The sequence below is a fragment of the Elgaria multicarinata genome, chromosome 18 (assembly GCF_023053635.1).
Source record: "Elgaria multicarinata webbii isolate HBS135686 ecotype San Diego chromosome 18, rElgMul1.1.pri, whole genome shotgun sequence".
Classification (NCBI taxonomy): Eukaryota; Metazoa; Chordata; class Lepidosauria; order Squamata; family Anguidae; genus Elgaria; species Elgaria multicarinata.
Genome location: NC_086188.1, coordinates 906,280 through 927,744, shown reverse-complemented (window position 1 = coordinate 927,744; position 21,465 = coordinate 906,280). Strand labels below are relative to the sequence as shown.

The window sequence follows — 21,465 nt, the reverse complement described above, 5'->3', positions numbered from 1 at the left end:
GTCGGGCCGTGGATAATTGCTGCCTGGCGATTGCAGAGGCCTCATTTTGAAACACTCTCGCCAGCTCCTTCTTGTCCTCCGGGAGGTGTTCACATAACGACCCCATCTTTTCCCACAGGAAAAGCTGGTACCTCGCCATCGTCGCTTCGTATGCTGACGCTCTAATACCTAGAGAAGAAGAGGAGTAAATCCTTCTACCAGTCTGGTCCAATTTCCTCCCTTCCCTATCCACCGGTGCCGAATGTGCCTTCTGTAGTCTGGAATACATCATAAATGGGGTCCACAACCGATTCGTCCGTTTGTTGGATATCTAATCCCAATGCCTGTGACATCCTAAGCATATGGTCAGAAAACCTGACCATATCGTCCGAAGGAGAGGAAGGGTCGTCATCGTGGACCTCATCCTCCGGCGAAGGCATCGTTGGAGTCGCAGACACCCTCGATTCCGAATCTGAAGGGTAGTCTTGTTCAGGAGAAGACAGCGTAACCACCTGCAATTGAAGTTGGTCTGTTGGTACCGTGGGAACTGCCCCGGTCGACGCCGAAGGTTGCATACATTGTCGAGGAGTAGACACCCTCGAAGCCTGATGGTCAGGTGGTGAAGATAGTGGTAACCGGCACACTCTTGTCATAGGTGGCGGGTGCGCATAGTAACCTTCCCGGGGACTCTGTCGATCCGGAAAGTAGCGCTGGGGACGATATCGGTCCCATTCATAGTCTTCATATCTTGGCTGAGGATCGGAGTATCTAGAAGCTCCGTCCCATTCACGACGAGGTGTAAGTCTTGGAGATGGTTGTAGTGGGATTAATCCCTGCAACGTTTGAGGCCTTGTAGGCTGTTGGAAAGAAGCCGCTGACGCGGAATCTCTTAGTTCGCCCTCCGAAAGGCTGAGTGGGCGTGTCGGTACCGTGGCCATCGGTACCGACTGAGATCTCGATGCCGAGGGAAGCCTCGACATCGACGCGGTCGGAGCAATGGGAGGCGTGGAATGACTCCTAACCGGCTCCGCCGCTCGAGGTGACGCTAAGGTGGATTTTTCAGCGTCCCTCTTTTTCTTCTTCTTCTTCTTCTTCTCCAGCTCCGAAGAAGGTTTAGGAGTTCTGGCTTTCTTTGAAATCTTCTTAGCCATAGAACTCGTCAAAGACCGGCCAGGCGTGAGGGGTATCTGTGCCCTATGAGCTCTGGCTTGCACCTCAGTGCCGCGGTCTGCTGGTTTGTCGATAACGGGCTTACGGATTGCCGTTTTTTCAGTAACGGACTTACCAACTGCCGTTTTTTCCATACTGGGAGCCTCAGTAGCCTTGAGAGCTTTTTCCCACAATATAGAGCGAAGTCTATCGGCTCTATGTTTCCTAGTTTGTTTTGTAAACGACATACAGTGGTGGCAGGCCTCCACAACGTGTCCTTCTCCCAAACAAACGAGACAAAGAGAGTGTCCGTCCGTCGGCGGAAGTTTCGCCCCACACCTTACACACTTCCTAAATGGGGCTTTCGTTGCCATACGGGCCTCAGGCGACCGAAGTCGCTGAGGGAAAAACTATCTACAATAATAATTTTTTATATAGATAAGAAAGAAGTAAGAAGAATTAGGAAAGATTGAAGAATGAACAGGTTTAAAGAAAAGATTAAGTAAGTTAACTAGAAAAACGCTAGAGGTTCGGTTAAGCTGGTCTATGCACAACGGCGGACGACGAAGAACTGAGGTAAGGGCGGGAACCCCATGGACATGCGCGGTAGCGTGGGGGGAGGGGTTCCCGCCAAAAAACGTTCCACTCAGCTATAGTAGGTTCCGGTCTGGTCTCTGCGCAGGCGCAAAGCCCATATGTGTGATGCATAGAGACCACGAAGAAGAACTGATAGAACTATGATTTTAAATTGCCTGGAAAGGGTCAATTTCACTTCCTTATAGACAGGGGTCATCTGCTTCACCACTGTTCATACCATACTTTCCCTTCCTTTGGCCCTTCTTCAAAGTTTTTCTGCCTCATCCTACCTTGAAGGATCACCTCTATTCTTGGTCCATGCTGATCAGGCTATGGATGCAAATAAACCCTTAATAGACGTTCTCTAGAACCGTTTCCTAGCTTCTTGATCCAGCACTGTCTCCCAGCCAGAACAATGCCTGAGAATAAGTTCCCTTCCTGGAGACACAAAGAACAGTGCAATTCTTTGGGGAAACCAAGCAACAGGGAGATGTGGTCAGGACAGCTCATGGAGAAACATGCATTATTATGCCTTTTTAAATAATGTGCTGCTTTTAATAATGTATTAGTTTTTAATGTTTTAATTAGTTATATGTATTTTATGGAGTTTTCATTTGTGTTGTACCCCGCCTCGATCCAGAGGGAGAGGCGGGTAACAAATAAATATATATTATTATTAAACCAGAGGATATTTGGTCCTTTTACATAATAGAAACTAGAATGAGCTCAAATGTAACTGTATTCTGTTCTAAATATAATTCATAAATGTATAGTATAGAATGGGTCATAGACAGCTTCTTCATTTCTCAGTCCAACATGTAAGGGTTACCTAGTGAATGTCTCCTTTCAAAATAGTTTTGCTGCTCCTAATGGGCATTTAAGATTGCTTAATGAAGACCAGGTCTCTCCTAATATGAGCCAACCCAGCTATATATATATATATATATAATGGGAGTAGTTAAAAACAGACTTTTCCATTCTTCTGGTTCACCTTTGTGTACAAAACAAGAATTCTAATGTGTTTAGCATTGCAACTGTAGAGTCAGGCAATGGTCATTATTCCAGATTTATTCATTCCAAATATGACATGCTATTCTCTAAATATGACATGCTATTCTCTTCATGGGACCCCATCTTTCTTTTCTTTGTTTTTGGTTCATTTTCTTTTAAAAACCCTACGCACTGTACTGAATCTCTGTGTTTCCTCAACACAAACGACAGAATTCAATACTGCTGCTGAGCCTTCACTAATTCTGTTGTACCCATGGTGTCCACTACTAGGGCAACAGGAACTAGCGCTTCTGAAAGCAACCCCAAAAATGAGCAGATATGCTTGTTTCCAGAATTTCTGCTCTTTCCAATTGCCTTACGATGCTCTAGCTTCTTATTGCACCAGTGGTGGATTCCATTGGTGTGCATGCAGGATTGGATACTGCCCAGCTGTTTCCTTACTGAACGTTATTTACCACTGCATACATTTGGCTAATATATGCTTGCAGCCTGATCCAATGCTCAGAAGCACAAAGGGCCAGCCCAAGACATTTTCTGCCTGCAGTAAAGAAGCAAATGCAACCATCCACCACCACAGTGCATAGTATCCAAAACCAGCCAAGTTAGTTGGGCCTATGGGGCACAAAATCCCAAAGGCAACTCTCGCCACTCGTGGTAGTAGAAATACAATAACAAATGAAAAAAATAAACAAAAGAGACCCAGCCATCTGCTGGTTGGGGTGCCTCATTCTATCTAATGGTGGGTAGAAGGAAGTTCCAATAATCCCTGGAAGGAAGTCCCAAAAAATTCAAAAGAATGTATTGTGAGGTAAGTGTGCATTGGATGGGAGACTTAGGTCATAGCTAGACCTAAGGTTTATCCCTGGATCATCCAGGGGTTAAACCTGTTCATCTAGGTGACACACAGGGGATCCATTGCTCAGGCAGGGGCGAACCCTGGATGATCCCAGGATAAACCTAAGGTCTAGCTGTGGCCTTAGTGAGTTTTTGGGGGAGATCCATAATTGTAAACTACTACATTTCCTACTTCCAGAGCCCCCGAGCTATCACAGCAATCACATTGGAATCCAGCTATTCTAAAGCTAAATCAGAAGATTAACTGTGGAAAAGCCCCATGCCCTGGAACACAGGATTTATTTTATTTATTTATTACATTTTTATACTGCCCAATAGCCGAAGCTCTCTGGGCGGTTCACAAAAATTAAAACCATAATAAAACAACCAACAGTCTAAAAACACAAATACAAAATACAATATAAAAGCACAACCAGGATAAAACCACACAGCAGAAATTGATATAGACTAAAATACAGAATTAAAACAGCAAAGTTTAAATTTAAGCTAAATTAGGTGTTAAAATACTGAGAAAATAAAAAGGTCTTCAGCTGGCGATGGAAGGAATACAGTGTAGGCGCCGGGCGAACCTCTCTGGGGAGCTCGTTCCACAGCCGGGGTGCCACAGCGGAGAAAGCCCTCCTCCTAGTAGCCACCTGCCTCACTTCCTTTGGCAGGGGCTCACAGAGAAGGACCCCTGTGGATGATCATACGGGAGGAGGCGTTCCTTCAAATAACCTGGCCCCAAGCCGTTTGGGGCTTTGAATGTTAGCAACAACATGCAACATGTTCTGCACTTGTTTGTGTTTGTGTGTGTGTAGGTGGAAAAGGTCACTGGACTTTGATATGTGGGACCTACTTTCTGATCACTATTTGGCAATGAATCCCATTGAGTGGCCTTCAGAATGGCACACTCTGTTAGACTAAGATACTTGTTGAGAGGATAAACAAAACAAAAAAGGGCTACATAAATTTATAATGGAGTACAGCTACAGAGAAGAAATGCAGTGGCTTTGATTTACAACTCAGCACTTCTTCCAGGGAAGCAGTAACATTCTCATTCACTCTTGGAGGCTCTGGAAGGGATGGGTCACCCATACGAAAGAGGGAAAGAAGTAAAAGGATCCCCCCACACTGTTAATTTGCTTATACAAGGACGTTTCTGAGATCTCACCGCCAGCGCGTTCACAACTACAGAAACCGCAGTTCATGGATGGATTGTATAATGGCATACATTTGCTCGCGTGATGCGAATGCTAAAGAAAACAAGGCAGTCTAAGGAACCTCCTTTTTCTTTTTAAGAGGGAGGGATCTCCTTCTGCTGGAGAGGTGGAGCCACACAAAGCTCATTCTCCCTTCTTGCCAGAGACACTGGAGAAAGACTACCAACCCTAATTCTTCTTGCTGAGGAATCCTCTGACTGCAATCAACAGCCTCACAATAGGATGAAACCCGAGCCTCGGCTTCTCCAAACCCACCATAGGCTGAAAGCTGGCGCTCCTTCCCATCTCGTTTGCAAGCTGGAAAAGCAGCAGCTCACGTTTCAACAGAGAGTTCTGCATTACTATTTCAGCTTCAGTCCTTCCAAAAATAAGAATAAAACGGCAGGCCATGGAACTTAAATCAGTGGTCGCTTAAAAAGGGAGGGCTATTGATTTTTTATATCTTATGATGGAGCAGGGAACATCAGAACTACATAGTAAGCCCTTGTCAAATGACATGTGGATTCTAAAAGAAGGTACAAACAAGCAGAGCAATGTGACAGAAAAGAGACTGGAGTGGTAAAAAAGTAGATTTCATGAGACTCTGCCTCTCTTTGACGTTTAAGTGGATGCACAATTGGATCCTACCCGTATTTCCTAGGGAGTGAGTCCCATCAAGTTCAATGGGGCCGAAATATAAATATATATGAAGGCTGACTAGTGCTCAAGACTTGCATGTCACATATACAAGGGCTATGCCAGGCCCAGCTTTTAACAGGAATGACTGGGTGTGTGTGAAACTATGCTCTATCTTTTGTTTAAATAAAACTAAACAAATTTAAAATAAATGAAATAGGACAAGACAACCCCTCTTTTTTTCTCAAGTGCCCCCTTGCAAATTCCCAGGGCTGGTGCCAGACTATTTTGTGCCCTAGGTAGAGATGCGAAGGCCCGGAAAAATACCGGAAAAATACCAGGTTTTTTTCCATTTTTTTCTGAAGCCTTTTTTGTTTTCCCCCCGAAAAATTTTAAAAAATGAAGAAAAAACAGATTACGGGACGTTTTATTTTAGCATGATGAATAAAATCTGTAAGACAAGGTGTTCAGATATTTATTTCTCCAAATGATTTCTAAAAGCTGTACCGTATCAGATTATTACAATGTCTGTGCACCAAGGACAAGCAAGTCCTAGGTTGCAAACTGAGACTACAACTCTCAAATGCAAGAGCAAGGTGCATTTCTGCCTCTAGGGGGCAGCACTGCCGTTGAAGCAGAGGCTGAAACTGATAGTGATAGCTATAGGTCAGGAAATGAGTCTGATTAAATGTCATGCATATTCATTGAATCTTGGTCCCCCCCCCATTTTTCTCAGTTCTTTTTATGGGAATGGAGGCTTTATGTCTTGACACTGAAGGACTAGCGGAGACATAAATAATTTTCTTTGTTACTAATGTTGGTGGTTTCTTCCGTTGTTGTTTTTTAAAACTTTTTTTTTCCATGGCTTCAAAATTTTTGGAAATTTTACATCTATAGCCCTAGGCAAGGTGAGCTACTTGCACCCCCCCCCCCCAAATTGCCAACTTCGATTCAGCTGTTCAAGAAGAGTTTCTGAACTATATTTTTCTTTCATTATGTTTTTTCTTAAAACAGCTAATTTGTATAAAACTATGACCTTTAAAGGTCAGTACTGCGCCGCCTGAGGTCTGTGCCCTAGGCGGCTGCCTAGTCGGCCTAATGGTAGCACCAGCCCTGCAAATTCCCTAAGAGTCTGTCCACACTACAAGACAACCCAGAGTATGGGCTGTAATTGAATCATGGGTTGTTGTATTGTGTGAACCCTCCCACACACGAAGAGAACCCATAGTTTGTTGCTGGGTGTGAACTCCAAGTTGTTCATGGTTAACAAACATTGGTTGCTAGCATCGCTGGGTTCACACAGCACAACAACCCATGATTCAACAACAACCCATACTCTGGTCCCTATTTGTTCCATATATATAGTCCCCCCCACCCCCAGTCTCTCTATGGGATGAGACAGTCGGGTGATTAATGATTATTAAGGGCAAATCCTATGCACGTTTAGAAAGAGAAAAGTCCTACAACTCCCAGCATTTCCCAGCTAGCATGGAAATTTATATACCACCTTTCTGTTTAAAACAACAACACTCAAGGCAGCTTACAAAATACTAAAATAATTTCTCATAAATATATAAAATAATCAAACTATCTAAAAAATCAGCAGAGTAAAAACAAAAACAAAAACCAAACACTACAACAATTCCAGGGGGCCTAAAAACATTTACAGATCAACAGAACAAATGCTTGATGGAGTACAATGGTGCTCTAGGTGACAAAGCTAAACATAGCTTCCCACAGGAGATATAAAAGCAGTATGTAAGACACATAGAATGTCCCTCTCTCCTTCCTATCCTAGCAGACTCATTCTAACTTACTTAACCAAGCTGATGGGGAGGGCGAATTTTCAATACAGGGCCTTGTATCTTGCATTAGATATGACCATTTTCTTCCCGCGACAATCAATCAATCTGCAAATGAGTGCTTCTGAGCATGGACAGAGCACTTCTCTTTCATCTCTGGTGTAACCTAACCAGTTCCAATATGCCGGGTTAGGTGACAAAACATTTAGGTAGGTCAAGGCAATCGTTTTACATATTAAACATTGTATGGCATGCAGATATGAGCAAATACATACATACACACATATGTATCTATCTATAAATATAAACACACTCCTGGGTGCACCCCCCACCCCACTGCCAATTTAAAACCAGCAACGGAATTCTGAGACAAGAAACTCTCCACATCCCTCACAGACACACCACACACACAGTTGATCTGAATCACATACCTCTTCCATTTTTTCAGGAGTTGGGCTTTCGTTACTAGGCAGCATTTCTTTAGCCTCAGAGGACTCTGGTTTGGATGTCCTGGCCAGCTGGTCAACAGGAGTCCTACTAGCATCCAACGCTCCTCTTGAATTCTGACCAAGAGAAGCTGTTCCAGGAATTGGCTCATCGTCATCAGAATCTGGCAATGGTGTTGGGCTAATGTCTTCCAAGCCAGTGCTGGAAGGGCGGGAGGAAGGAGTTTGTGCTCTGTAGCTGGGCTGAGAGTTGGACCCAAAGGTTGGGATTGGAGAAAGCTGGGAGGAGGAGGAGGAGATGGGACTACCTTCCATTCGAATCTCGTTGTCCGAATCATGCTCATTGAGGAAATATAGCTTTGTTCTCTGCTCTTTTAAGAGCATCTCAATCCGTGAGTCCAAACTGTTATGCTGAACATCAGATTCTACGGTTGGGGTTCCTGGTGTCTCGCTCCTTTCCGGTGTCTGCAAGAAGGGTGCCACAGCTGGTTCATTATGAGTGCTGGACTCGGGCGGGGGCGGGGGCTCCTCAGGTTTTTCCTTCACAGGAACAAAATCAACACTGCTAGCAGTGCTACTTTCAGTTACCACCTCCGTGGGAGGTGGCGGGGGTCGTCGATACTCAACGTCCCTGGACGTTTGGGCAAGTGGCAGCTCCTCAGGCTGGGGAAATGTCGTCGTGGGTGCCTGGTATGGGGAGAAGGCTGATTTGTACGTTGAAGAACCCGAGTGGCTCAAAGGAGAAGTGTGGGAATATTGCACAGTCTCTTGCTGATGGGATTTGAACGCACTAAACTGATGTTCTGACCCTCGAAAAACACCTGCTGAGTTATGAACATAGTGATGGCCTGGCCGTCGATTGTAGGCATCTGTAAATTTTGTTTCATGTCTCCTGGGTTTATACGCAGAGTCCTGGCCAAAATGGTATGCTGGTGTCGTCTGACGACTCGAGTAAGCAGAATCTTGGGAAAAGGGAGTCCCTAGGCGTGGAGTGAGAGGAGTTCCTTGGGACTGAGGGGTAAACTGACTATAAGAGTTTGGGGTATCTTGCCGACAACTGGAAAAGGCTGTATCATGGGAAAATGGGGTGCTACTGTTTGGGGTAGCTGATGATCCCACAGAAGAAAGGCTACTGTCTTTTAGACGTTTCAGAGTATCGGCCAACTGCGAAAAAAGGAAAAGGGAAACATAAAAATATGCATACATTTCTCAAGAACCAACAAAATAAATGCCAGATCATAGACATCTACCATGGAAATGGAATCTTATTCAAAAAAATTATTCCCATATAAAAGATATGATGGGATTATGGATGTCTGTGTGTGAAAAAGGTAAACACATTAATAGCTATTTATTCTATTCCCAAAAGTAAGTCTTAAACTGACAATTTTGCTCAAAGGAGATGTGCTAGATGTCAGCGTTAGACTATGTTGTTGGCTCATTTTAGTTGCTCTCTGGTTTCATTATCATTTTTAATGTTAACCATCTTGGGGGCTCTTTTGAAGGCCAGAGGTTAGTACATAAATGGCTTTATAAATACGATGCAAAACCTTTTTGATAGAACTATTGGCATTTTTGCTATTTTTGTAAACTCTCTCAGTATCTACCATATGATTAATTTCTGGATTTCTCCCATCAGCTCCAGTGACATGGACAATGATCATGAATGCTGGTAGTCCAAAATACCTGGAGGACAACAGGTTGGAGATGGCTGTTCTACAATATATGTTACTTCGGCTATTGGGCAGCATAAAAATGTAATTAATAAAATAATAATAATAATAATAATAATAGCTTGCCTTACCGACTTAGCACTCATTACCCATAAATTCACATACAGAAAACCAAAAGAACAAACAAGTTTCTACAAAATGCAATACTGAAGAAAAATTGAGGTATCAGCCTCTCAAACTAAGCTTGCTAGTTAATCAGAGTTAATAAGCCAACCTTTAAGGTAAGTACAAAATACAACTCGTCCCACTGTACTATTTCAACCCACCCACCTGCATATGGCTTGAGCAGTGAGCCTAGCAAGCTACCAACCCTAGGCGAATAGCTAACTGCCAAGTATAACTTAAGGTGTCAATTGGCAGGCATACCACAGACACACAGTTTCCAAGTTCCTGCAAACAGATCTCAGTAGTGGGCCTCGGTATCAGCCCTCTTGGGGCCGGAAGCATTGTACACGGGACAAAAAGTTCCTGAAATCACCCTTTCATCTAATCTACCAATCTTTTTTTAAGCTCTAATGCAGGGGTGGGGGGGATTAAATGTACTACCTGTAAAAGAGGTTGTATTTGAATAGTAAAATAAAAACAAAATCTTTGAACGCAGACACACCAGGGCAGCTGGAATGTTTCCAGCAATGGATTTTTAGGAACCACAGGCACCGCCAACTGATCACTCTCAATTAAAATTTACTTTGAAGTCCTCTTTAGCAGACTTTCCAAACAGAGTAGTCCAAGTTTGAAGTTAAAGAAAACTAAAATGAAAGACTTCAAAACAATGCTAATGGTGAGCCAAAGGCAGATTTAACCAGGCGGCTTCTGTTTGTGGGGGGGGGGGGGGAATCTATCCCAATCTTTTTTGGGATGACAACAGGAATTTGATCTTAAAGCTAACACGGCAACAGTAAATCCATGGTCAATAAAACCAAACACTGAAAAGTATCAGGACATCAAGTAACTTTGGGATTCAGTGGAAAGGTATATTAATATATTTCCTATCATTAATAACAGTTGAAGAAATTAATTCCCATTATGCTTAGAGGTGTGTGTGTGTGTGTGTTTGCTTGCAAGGGGTGGATAGACATACAACAGGAGCACACACAGCCCTCTCCTTCTGGGCAATTTGGGCTCAGGGAATAAGGAAAGCAAATGGGCAAGGAGGTGGTTCCGTTCAGGGCATCGTGGCCAATCTCCCCCCACCCAACAAACCTGGAGCCAACCCTGGGCCAACAGCAACTCCTTGGCTGCATTCAGAACATCCTCCAAATCATGGGTTTGAGGGTCAGGAATGAAACGTATGTTAACAGACTCCCTCCCTCTCTGGTGGATTTTAGTTTTGTTACTTCCTATTTTCATCAAGCCATAGTTAGTCATTCCGTCCAAATCAGCAAACTATGGTTTGACTGATCTCTCCAAACCAGGATTAAACCATTGTTATGAATTCCAGTTAGAAGGGATTACTTAAACCATAGTTTGCCATGTGTAAGAGGATGAGGGAAAGGGAGGACTGAGCATGGTCTGGAAGATTATCTGAATGCAGCCATTACTTTGTGAGACTACTCAGAACTGTAGAATAAATGCTATTTATCATGTTTAAAAGAAGAACAGTGAAAACTGCCCAAGTTCACTAGATCTAAATTCCGACAAGAGGCTGAGCCCACACCACTGTCATGTAAAATGAATAGAAATTGCTCAACAGAAGGCTTCAGACCCTGTAGAACTGAACCTATGGTGCAACTATAACGGCTTGCAGGGGAAATGAAAGTGACAAAGGAAAGGAAAGTCTTACGTCAAGCTTATTTCTTTCTCCTGCATTAGACCCGATAAAGAGCAAAAGGCTACGGAATTTTAGTGCTCAGAGAAAAGAGCAAATGAAAGAAAAATGTCAGTGAAGTGGCATTTAAAGTTCTAGGCAAATGTGCCTTGCTAAACTAGTAAGTAGGCTCCCAAATAAGAGTAACCAGAAATTAATGGATATTTCAATGCATCCATCATTGCTGTTAAAAAGGAGATGCTTTAACATTTATAAAGGCTGCAATACTATACCCACTTACTAGTGAGTAAATCCTAGTAAGTTCAGTTGGATTTATGACCGGGTATGCTTGGCCACACTGAATGGGGCCTCAGAATAAGTCCAACAGAATTCAGTGGGAATTTCTCCAGGTAAATGTGTATGGGATTGCATCTGAAGTTGATTTATCATCTGCCTTTTAATAAAAATAAATAAATTTAAATAAATGTGTGATTACTAAAACGCCAATGTGGATGTCTTTTTGAAATACTGAAGGAAGTGTAAAACTTATAAATTTATAAACAAAACTAAAATTTCTCAGTAGAAGGAAAGGCCATCTTATTCAACTTGGCAAAGGCCCCCGTGGATCTGGTAAAAGGTCCAGAGGTACCTGAGTTTCACCCTGATTTGCCCCCGTTGAGACATATTACAAAGGAGATGCTGGAGTCGGCAGTTGTCTAGACAAGGATGTCAATAATGTGTTTCTTGAGAGACAGACAAATCGCCATTTGTTCTAAACAAAGCTCACCTTAAAGCAACTCTCTATCAAAAACAGTGTGTGCTATTACAACATAACCAAGCCAAAGAGATACCTGCGGAGTTTCATTTGCAGTGGGCGACACATCTGGCTCATTCTCCACAGGGAGGGTCTGAGGAGTGTAGAGTCCATTCACAAGGAGCTCATAGAAATGCAGGCGCTTTTCACCTGGACAAACAATGACAGCAGTATTAAACAGGACACACCACAACCTGTAGACCAGGGGCAGGAAACCTGGTGCCCTCCAGATGGTTTGGACCACAATTCCCATCATACCTGACCATTGGTCATGTTGTCTGGGGCTAATGGGAGTTGCAGTCCAAAGCACCTGGAGTTGCCCACCTCTGCTATGCCACAGACACTACAGGTACTCCTGTAACCTTCATTTTAGCAATTGTCTTTGCAAACTGTGGCTAGACAGAGGCTGCTTTGGGCTCTGTTAAAATATTCAATATCAGAGGCTGTCATTAGCATTTGAGGCAGTAAGCCTGTGTGCACCAGTTGCTGGGGAACATGGCTGGGAGGGTGCTGTTGCACCATGTCCTGCTTTGTTGTCTCCTGGTCAACAGCTGGCTTGCCACTGTGTGAACAGAGTGCCGGACTAGATGGACCCTCAGTCTGATCCAGCATCAGGGCCCTTCTTGTGTTCTTAATCTCTCTTTATAGAAAACACAAGCGACTGTGCTTCATTAATTTCATTTTTATTCCACCACTCCTCCAAGCTGCTTAGTAGCATACATGGATTCCCCCCCTCACTTTATTCTCACAACAACTCTGTAAGTTAGGTTATGGTGAGAAAAATAGTGACAAATTAGAGGACAAAATGGTTAGGATAGGGCAAAATTTGCACAAGTTTCATTGCAGATTTGGGGCATTTTATCAAGGAGGACAGGTTTCTTCAACACACAACTGCTTCTCCTTAGGGATTGGGCACTCTCTACACTTATATGCTTTTAAGGATATAACTTTTTAACAATTGGAGAGAATGAACTATTTATAACAGAAACAGAGACATGTCAGTTTTCAAGTGCATCAATGCCTGTGGTCAAACTTGAGAAATCTTCAAATGGGACAGACCCTGATCTCCAAATACTAATGGTGTAACATGGCATCCAATTCTCTAGAATTTGACATTCAAATATTTTGTTTTTGTTTTGTAAAAGGCACATTGTACGTGCTTTAATGAAAACACAGGTTTATAATAGCTAATCCTTCACCCCCATCCCCACTTTAAAAAAGAAAATAAAAGAAAGATTACCCTTTTCCCAGAGACAGTGCTGACTCAGGCTGCAATCCTATGCATGTTTACTTGGGAATAAACTCCACATAAAATCAATAGGATTTACTTCTGCATAGACACAAATAAGATCAGGCTGCACAGCTAAACATGTTGCCCAGTGTGGCCCAAATATTGCTGCAGGCTTCTTAGGTACTCAGACACCAGCAGCCCAATCATAGGGTCAGTTGTGCAAGGACGAAATGAGATGGGCATCAATTTCACGCTCAAAGTGATGGTGTTCTGCAGACATAATAATTCATCCCAGGCCAACTGCACTCACGCAAATGAGGTAGCAGGACTGTACTGTGCAGGGGCGACAGGTGGGGATACTGTGCACAGTTTTCATTCATGTCAACCGGACAAGGGATTCACTAGGAAAGGGGGTGAAAGAACAACTGCCAATGTTGTCATGCTTTGATACAAATCTATACTGAGGCCATCCTTGGAATACTGTGTATAATTCTGATTGCCAAATTTCAGAAAGGATAGTGTGGAGCTGGAAAAGGTGCAGGAAAGGGCAACCAAGATGATCAGGGGGATGGAGGAACTCTCTACAAGGAAAGATTACAATGTTTGGGGCTCTTCGCCTAGAAAAAAGAGGAATGAGGGGGGACATGACAGAGGTATATAACATTATGCATGGGGGGGGAGGGAGGGAGGGAGGGAGAGCGAGAGCGAGAGAAGTTTTCTTCTTCTTCTCCCATAACACTAGAACCTGGCCTCATCCAATGAAGCTGAGTCGTGTGAGATTCAGGACAGATAAAAGGAAGTACGTCTTCTCACAGCACAGAGCTAAACTATAGAATTCACTACCACAAGATGTGATGACAACCATCACAATTTAGGCAGCTTAGTAACAGGATTAGATAAACTAATGGATGATAAAGCTATCAATGGCAACCAGTCAGAGCAGTGATATGCTTCCTGAAGAATCAGAAGAAACATGCCTCTGAATACCAGGTGCTGGGGAACACAGCATGGGGGTGTTGTTGCCTTCATGTCATGCTTGTAGGGCTCCCATAGACACCAGGTTGACCACTGAGAGAAACAGGGCATTGGACTAGATGGGCCTTTGCTCTGACCCATCGCTGCTTCCACTGGTGCATTCTCGTCATTACAAAGCAAGAGTATCAAGTGCCAGAGGATACATTTGGATGGCTTTAAAAGGGGGTTGGATAAATTCCTGGGGGGGGAGGAGGAGGAGGCTATCCATGGCTACTAGTCCTAATGGCTAGGTGCTACCTCCAGGATCAGAAGCAGTAAGCCTGTATGCACGGTTGCTGGGGAACATGGGTGAGAGGATGCTGTTGCACTCATATCCTGCTTGTGGTTCCCGGTCAACAGCTTGGTTGGCCACTGTGTGAAAAGAATGCTGGACTAGATGGACCCTTGGTCTGACCCAGTACAGCTCTTACATTCTTATACATGTGCTGGTGGGCACTGGTGCAAGTTAGTTGTGAAGCAGCCCCCTGCAGTCACCCAGTAGTTTGCAGTATACAAACCTGTTAATTACCTCTAATAATAAATACATAAGTAAATAACATTTAAAAACAAGCATGTATTATGTGACAGCATGTCACATACATTTTGTTAGCTATCCATACATGAGCCCTGGAAGACAGGCCAGAATGATTATTGTCTCCGTATCACAGGTTGAGGGACTGAAGCTTAGAGAAAGGGGCTTTGCCAGAGGCCAGCTATTGAGTTCACAGCTGAGCTGGAGATATCCTGATTCATGGACTGGTCTCTTTGCCACTCTGCTACACTAGCAGCTAGTGTCTAGCTCCTCACACGTTCAACTAAAACACAGGATAACATCATTTAATTGGACAGGTTACTACCCCAGTTACAAAAACAGAATTACAACAGATCAGAGTGTGGTCCTTATCTCACTACCAGCTGCAACACTCTTAGTATAGATCACCTTAAATGACTCACTTAAAGCTACAGAGCTTCATTCTAGGGCCTGTGATATTCATCAGGCTTCTGGTCTTCCGAGTCCATCAAATCATGATTAGAACAGACATTTAAACACCATGCACTGCCTTTAAACATCATTCTATTGCAATTTAGAATCTATTTATAGGGTTTAGCCAAATAAATATTTTAAAGTACAGGTAAGTTGGCTATATGGCTGGTTTTAAAAACAGACTGCTGCTCATCTGTACGTTTTGCTTTTTAGCTTTCATGTAAAAACTGAATGTCATGTAACTAGTGAAGTCACAAACATTGGGCATGTCAGAAGCTGAGAAAGAAGTGATAACAAGAATGTTAAAGTTTAGTATCAAAAGCCTACAAAAAGCTTATTTATCACCAGTATCAGCAAAAATATGTATAACAATAAAACCAGGTTTTAATACAGTAGTAGCCTAAACCACAAAGGAGTTAAGCTGGGAGTTGTAAACATTTAACACAACTGAACTTTGGCGAAGACAGAATAGCTTAAACCTACAATCTGTTACACATTTTCTTACAAGTTAGCCATATTAATCTCCATGAAATATACTCCAAACAAATAAATATAGAATTAGCCTGCATCTAAAGTATTCCAGCTTAATTGATATATGGATCAGATTTCAAATTTCTCAGAATGAAGAGCTCAAATCATAGACTGTGGCTTAGCTCTTTCTGTCTCACTGAGGATCATAGCTTGGATCTTGATACAGTAGTTACTCAAAATAAAAGTTAAGAAAATTATGAATAATAAACCTATTTAACCCAGATGTGGAAAACCGGACACGAAGTCCAACTCCCATCAGCCTCTATCAGTATGGCCTATGATCTGAGGTGATTGGGAGTTGGAGTCCAACAACATCTTGAGAGCCACAGGTTCCTCACTCCAACCTAACTATGCTGCTCTTTATCATTTTATTAAGCTCCTTCTCTAACATGCATACATAAATCCTCATAATACGACTTGAGGAAGAATACTGAACTTCAGTTGATCAGTGCACTAGAAAGAAAACTGAGCTCTAACAGAGATCCAGTGTGTTTTGGAGTTTAAGACGCATGCAGTTCCAGAATTCTAGCAAAAACACTTTTTTACAAGAACAGGAAAACATAGCAAAAACTGTTGCGTTGTGTGTGTTTTGTTCTTTAAAATAGTAACTATACATTCTTTCCAAACATTTTGTTGCAAAAGTTAAAGAAACATTCTCATTACTTTTTACAATTAAATTGGAAAGAAAAATGTAGTGGTGGTGGGGAGTAAATTAGCATGTATATGTTAAAGTAACAGACTGATCTGAATTATTATATATATACATCCTGGGTTTATGGAAAAGAAAAATATACTAAATGGAAGATTAAAAAAAAGTAAAATGTTGAGGCACTTATTATACTTTTAGGAACGATATGAATAATTGAATTCTTGACTGTATTGTCCATTGCATTGCTTTTGCCTGACAATGTCAGCACTACATACCAGTTACTTTCAAGAACAAATGTTACTGTCCCTTTAAGAGACAATGTGGGGGGAGGAGGAGAGAGACTCTTGCAATCTCCTGTGCATATGTAGATTCCCACAATGAGATGATTAAATAAAAGCAAGAACACTGCTACAATCCAAATTATAGATAGGATAGTTTAAAGATATTTTTTCCAGGCATTTACTACAATTATTTTCTAAACCCCATCAAAGTGATTTTTTTAAAAAAGTTATCTGCTAAGTGTAAAAGGTACTTCTAGCAAAAGGGTGAAGGGGGGGTGTTTGGCAAACCAAGTGTCAGCATGAGTGAGTGAGTGGGTGAAATGGAGAGGATGGCAGCATTTTGTAAATTACAGGACTGTCTCCTAGCAACAGACAACACATTCAGCTCCACGTGACTACTAAAGGCCCAGAGAAAAGCAGAGAGATAGAAGGGGGAAATAGAGTGACAGCCATTTAATAGTCCCCCCTTTAAATTAATTACTACCGCTCCCCATCCAATCTTCAAATGCATCACGTTATAGGATCTAGGAGAGAGGAGTGTGAGAGAGAGGAGCAAAGAAGATGTTCAGAATGGACTCCCACCTTTAGTATCTAGCTCCACGTGGATGATGTTGCCCATGACAGAGGTGTTGTGCAAGTGCTGAACTGCTTCCCGGGCACCTTTGACTGTGGCAAAGATCACTTTGGCAATTCCCAGGTGCTTCTTGTTTTTGGGGTTGTAGAGGATCTCCACTTCTTCCACTTCTCCGTATTTTTTACACATGTCTGTCAGGAAGTTTTCGCGGATGTTGTCGTTCAGCTTGGCAAAGGTGACTTGCTTGGGAGGCACCGGCCCCACATAAAACTCATCAATCTGAAGATTCATTTTTGCACCAAACACAGCAGGATATTAAAGGGAAAACAACAGGAAGAACTGTCAGTAGTCACACCATGTGGCACAGAGAGGGTTAAACAACTACTGAATTTTAAGAGTAATTTTTCCTCCTTAATATTGCAGCATTTTATGGGGAAATAACGAACTATTACCACAACAATATCTTATTTACAAAAGTATTTATTTTAAAATCAACAATTTTTTTAAAAAAACTTTTGAGTTGTTAATCAAGCACACAGTTTTGACAAACAACAAGCTCAATTGCATTGTGCTACCTTTATGATATTGCTAAACTAATTATCCAACTAACAATATCTATAAAGAAGCAGTTAGGAAATGCTTAAGCATAGGTTAATATTGCCACTGTTCATAGTGCATGTACCTTAAATTTAGGGACAGAGAGTTCCAGCTCCTTAGTTTTGGTCCATATTCGTCCTATCCTGGGATCTCTGACACAATCTACTGGGGCAAGACCCGGGTTCTGAGAAGGAGGGGGGGAAATTCACTGAAGTTCAAAAATACACTTATTATTTAAAAACAAGACTTGGAAATTTACTGTACAGCATTTAAAATCAAGGAAACTGAAGAGAACGCTCTTTAGGGGGAAAATGAAAAAGCAGACAGGCAGACACATACACAAACACACACATGTCAAATAGCCATTCTGCAAGGAATCAGTGAAATAAACCTGCAGGTTTTTTCGTCAGATTCTGACAGACTACATTATGTCAGGTGTGTGTGCAACTTTAATATCTTTCCTTAACATTTTCCAGCAACATTCATTGCTCAGGTCATTAAGAAATCTTTCCTTCCCTCCACCCCTAGAAGGATGGCTGGGTAGTAGAAGAAAATGAACCGGGTTTGGGAGGCAGCAGAGGGAAAAAAGAGAAAGAGAGAGAAGGAATGCAATCATGTATTTTATTTTAAAGATAAGGAATACTTACAGGAATGCTGAAATGTTGTCCATCATAACGATAGAGTTTGTGCTGTCCTTTTTTCAGAGCTGGGTCAATAATCAACTTGTAACTTTTCCAATGGTGATTTTTTTTCTCAGCAGAGGTGCTAGCTTGGGAGCTGCTCTCCATTCCGTTGATCCAACCTGGGAGATGAAGAGGGGGGCGGGGGGGGACCAACAAAGTTAAAGAGAGAGAGAGAGAGAGATTACAATTGCAGGGGGGAAAAACCCGCCATTCCGTCAAGCTGGGGGGGGGGGAGGCTATACATACATCCAGACGCTATCACAGGCTGTCCCCCACCCGTATAGAGTGAGAGAAGACACAGAAAGGAGGAGGAAAAGAGAGAGAATCTCACTTGAACTCTGCTTTTTGCCATGGTCTTCGGTGTGCTTGGCTTTTTCTCCCGCTGCCTTGATCTCTTTGAAAGACATTGTTATTCGGTGGCCGATCGTCTCGCTGCCGCGAAAGGCGAGCTCCTTTCGCTCACATTGGGCTGGTTACATTACATGGGTTTTGAAAGCCTCCTGCCTCCTCTCTCCTCTTTTTTTTTGCGAGCCAACACATATTGTGTGTGTGCTTTCTGCTTGCTTTTCAGGCATCCCACAATTCACCGCTATGGAGCCTCGGCTAATGGCTAACCGCCCTCAACCGAATGCACATTCACGGCAGCTGCAACGCGCTGTAAAGCCCCCAGCCCGGCGGCCCTGTAGCGCCTCCCCACCCCAAATAAAGGGCCATGCATTTTCCCCAGCCGACGGACGCCCCACCGCGGCTCTGCCTGCGATTTAGTGGCGCGGCCAAATCCCCTTGGAATCTGCCGACTACATTTACCCAAGCGCCAAACTGTTCCTAAACAAGATGGACATAGGTGGGACAAGGGGGGGGGGAGGGTTTTTGTTTTTGGGGGGGTTGGGGAGGGTGGACGGGAAAGGGGGGGAAACCCTCAGAGAGGTTGACAGAGACTCTTCAAACGTTTGAGCTTTGGAAGTTATATCCCAGTGAGCCAACCGGGGCAAGGAGACCTTGGCACTGATGCTACGTTGCAAGAAGGATGCAAGAAGAATGTTTCCACCTCCGATGAATGGCTTGCTATGGGGAGGGAGGAGGAGGAGGAGGAGGAGAAGTGGGGGGGGAGCCCCCGTTTTGTTACAATTTGTCAATTTCACGACTTGGGAGGAGGGAGGGAGAAAGAGAGAGGAAGGAAAGTAGCAGTTTTGCTTATTAAAGATCCTGAACAACCAATCAGTTCGGACCTTCCATTTTGTTTCAGCAAAAGAAAGTCCATCTTGATCCCCCTCTTTTTTTTTTAGCCTCCCCCCCCCCCGGGGGTCGCCTTGTTGGGGCTTCGTGTTGTTTTACCTCGTCTTGTGCTTTTGGTTTGTAATTTGGCCGTGGTTAGGTAATTGGCTGGTTAAAGGCACCAGGCAGGCGCAGCCAATCAGCGCGCAGCTTCCATTGGGCTTGAGTTATTAGACGCTGATCTAAAAACATCCTTCAGCAGACAGCTAAGGAGAGGCCAACAGATCAGGCAGCCATTTTTCTGCAATGGAATTAAATGGCCAACTGGGTTTTCCTTTGTTCCAAAAGGGGAATACTTGATCTGATGAATCCACACCATCCATTTCAGGACTGCTCAGTGTTTGTGTTTAATGTCTTGACAACATTTAGAGGACTCAAAAGGAAGAAGGAAGATTTTATAAAAAGATCTGGATTTTTCCCTTTGATTTGGAACCCATCTTTGTCTTGTATATAACTAGGTCATGGCACGCCCTTATGTCAGCAGTAACAATTTTGAGTTACCAAAAAAAGAGTAAATACATGTGTTATTTTTGGTGTGTTTGTTTTTGAAAGCTTTTATCTATCTGCCTGAGCAATACATTTTTAGATGTAGTTTCCTGTATTAAACACTAAATACCTGGCCATCTTAAGTTAAATACTTTCGTGATAACAAGGTAACGTTTTAAATATAGATGTAGGAAACGTGAATTCTTGCAAAAAGTCATTAGGATAAGTTTTTTTTCCTTTTACATTGTAAGTACCCAGTCCATTCTGTCCTTCTTAATAAGTGTAGTTTTCATGTTAATGTTACTGGAGTTCTCCTTATTTTTATTTAATTTTTTCGGACTTCATCTGCATGTCATTTTTGTCTTGTTTATTTCAACCAATTGCTTCTGAAATACTTTTAAAAACAAAAAATATTTAGCTAGAGATGCTTAAAATGTTTACATATAGTAATTAACCAGGTGTATTCACACTAACATGTACAGATTTAAGTGTATTTGAGATCATGTTTGAAAAAATGGGGAGGGGGAGGAAATACACGCAGCGTCCTTTTTTATGTGCAGAGTAAATCTGACATAAGTTACCGATTTAAGCCTGGAGTTTAAAACAACAACTGATACTGGTAGTCAAAATAAGTGGATGTCTTTTAACAACTTTTTTTTTTGTCAAAGCCATAGCAGTGACTGAACGAGAGTTGTTGATTTGCAAACTTAAGACAGAGAAGTGATAATACAGAACATAACGTATATTTAGAAGTAGGTTTTTCTTTAAAAACAACACACACCCCCCACTTCACCTTCAGAACTACATTCAACTATGGTGTGCGGGTAAGTAAACCCTTTTGCCCTTGCAGTGAAACAGAGCAGGGCCTATGCAACAAATGTTTTTGTCCAGGGCGGATATCCGAGTTACTTTCGGGAGGGGGGGGGAGAGAAAGATAGCTAACGTTCTTGTGGAAAGTACATAATTCAGGATCTACTTTATATATCTCTGTCCAAAGGATACTTCCTTTCTCTTATCCTCCTGTAACGAAGTGCTTTGCTTGGCTGCATCTTTGTTGATTTGAAGCGTTTCTCTCTGCGACTCCATAAATGGCGTTACATATCTGCTAAGCTGCTCCTCTCCAAGTCAATCTGCAGATAGGGGTAGACGATATATATTTTATATTTAAAGTCAAGTAACCGAGAAGAACCAGTCAGTTTTTCTCCCCCTGGTTGTTAGAGGGTGGGGGGG

The 21,465-nt window shown here is 42.6% G+C and overlaps 1 protein-coding gene across 1 annotated transcript in view; it reads right to left on the bottom strand.

Moving 5' to 3' along the window:
- SETD1B (SET domain containing 1B, histone lysine methyltransferase) overlaps positions 1-19,159 on the bottom strand; it is a 50,534-nt gene extending 31,375 nt beyond the window's left edge. The window contains exons 1-6 of the mRNA XM_063144190.1: positions 18,806-19,159; positions 18,439-18,593; positions 17,877-17,975; positions 17,203-17,473; positions 11,967-12,079; positions 7,621-8,799 (exon numbers count right to left, since the gene is read on the bottom strand). Of these exons, the coding sequence (XP_063000260.1) occupies positions 7,621-8,799; positions 11,967-12,079; positions 17,203-17,473; positions 17,877-17,975; positions 18,439-18,593; positions 18,806-18,881 (1,893 nt within the window). The 5' untranslated portion in view covers positions 18,882-19,159. The remainder of the gene's footprint in view (positions 1-7,620; positions 8,800-11,966; positions 12,080-17,202; positions 17,474-17,876; positions 17,976-18,438; positions 18,594-18,805) is intronic.
- Positions 19,160-21,465: the final 2,306 nt, after the last annotated feature.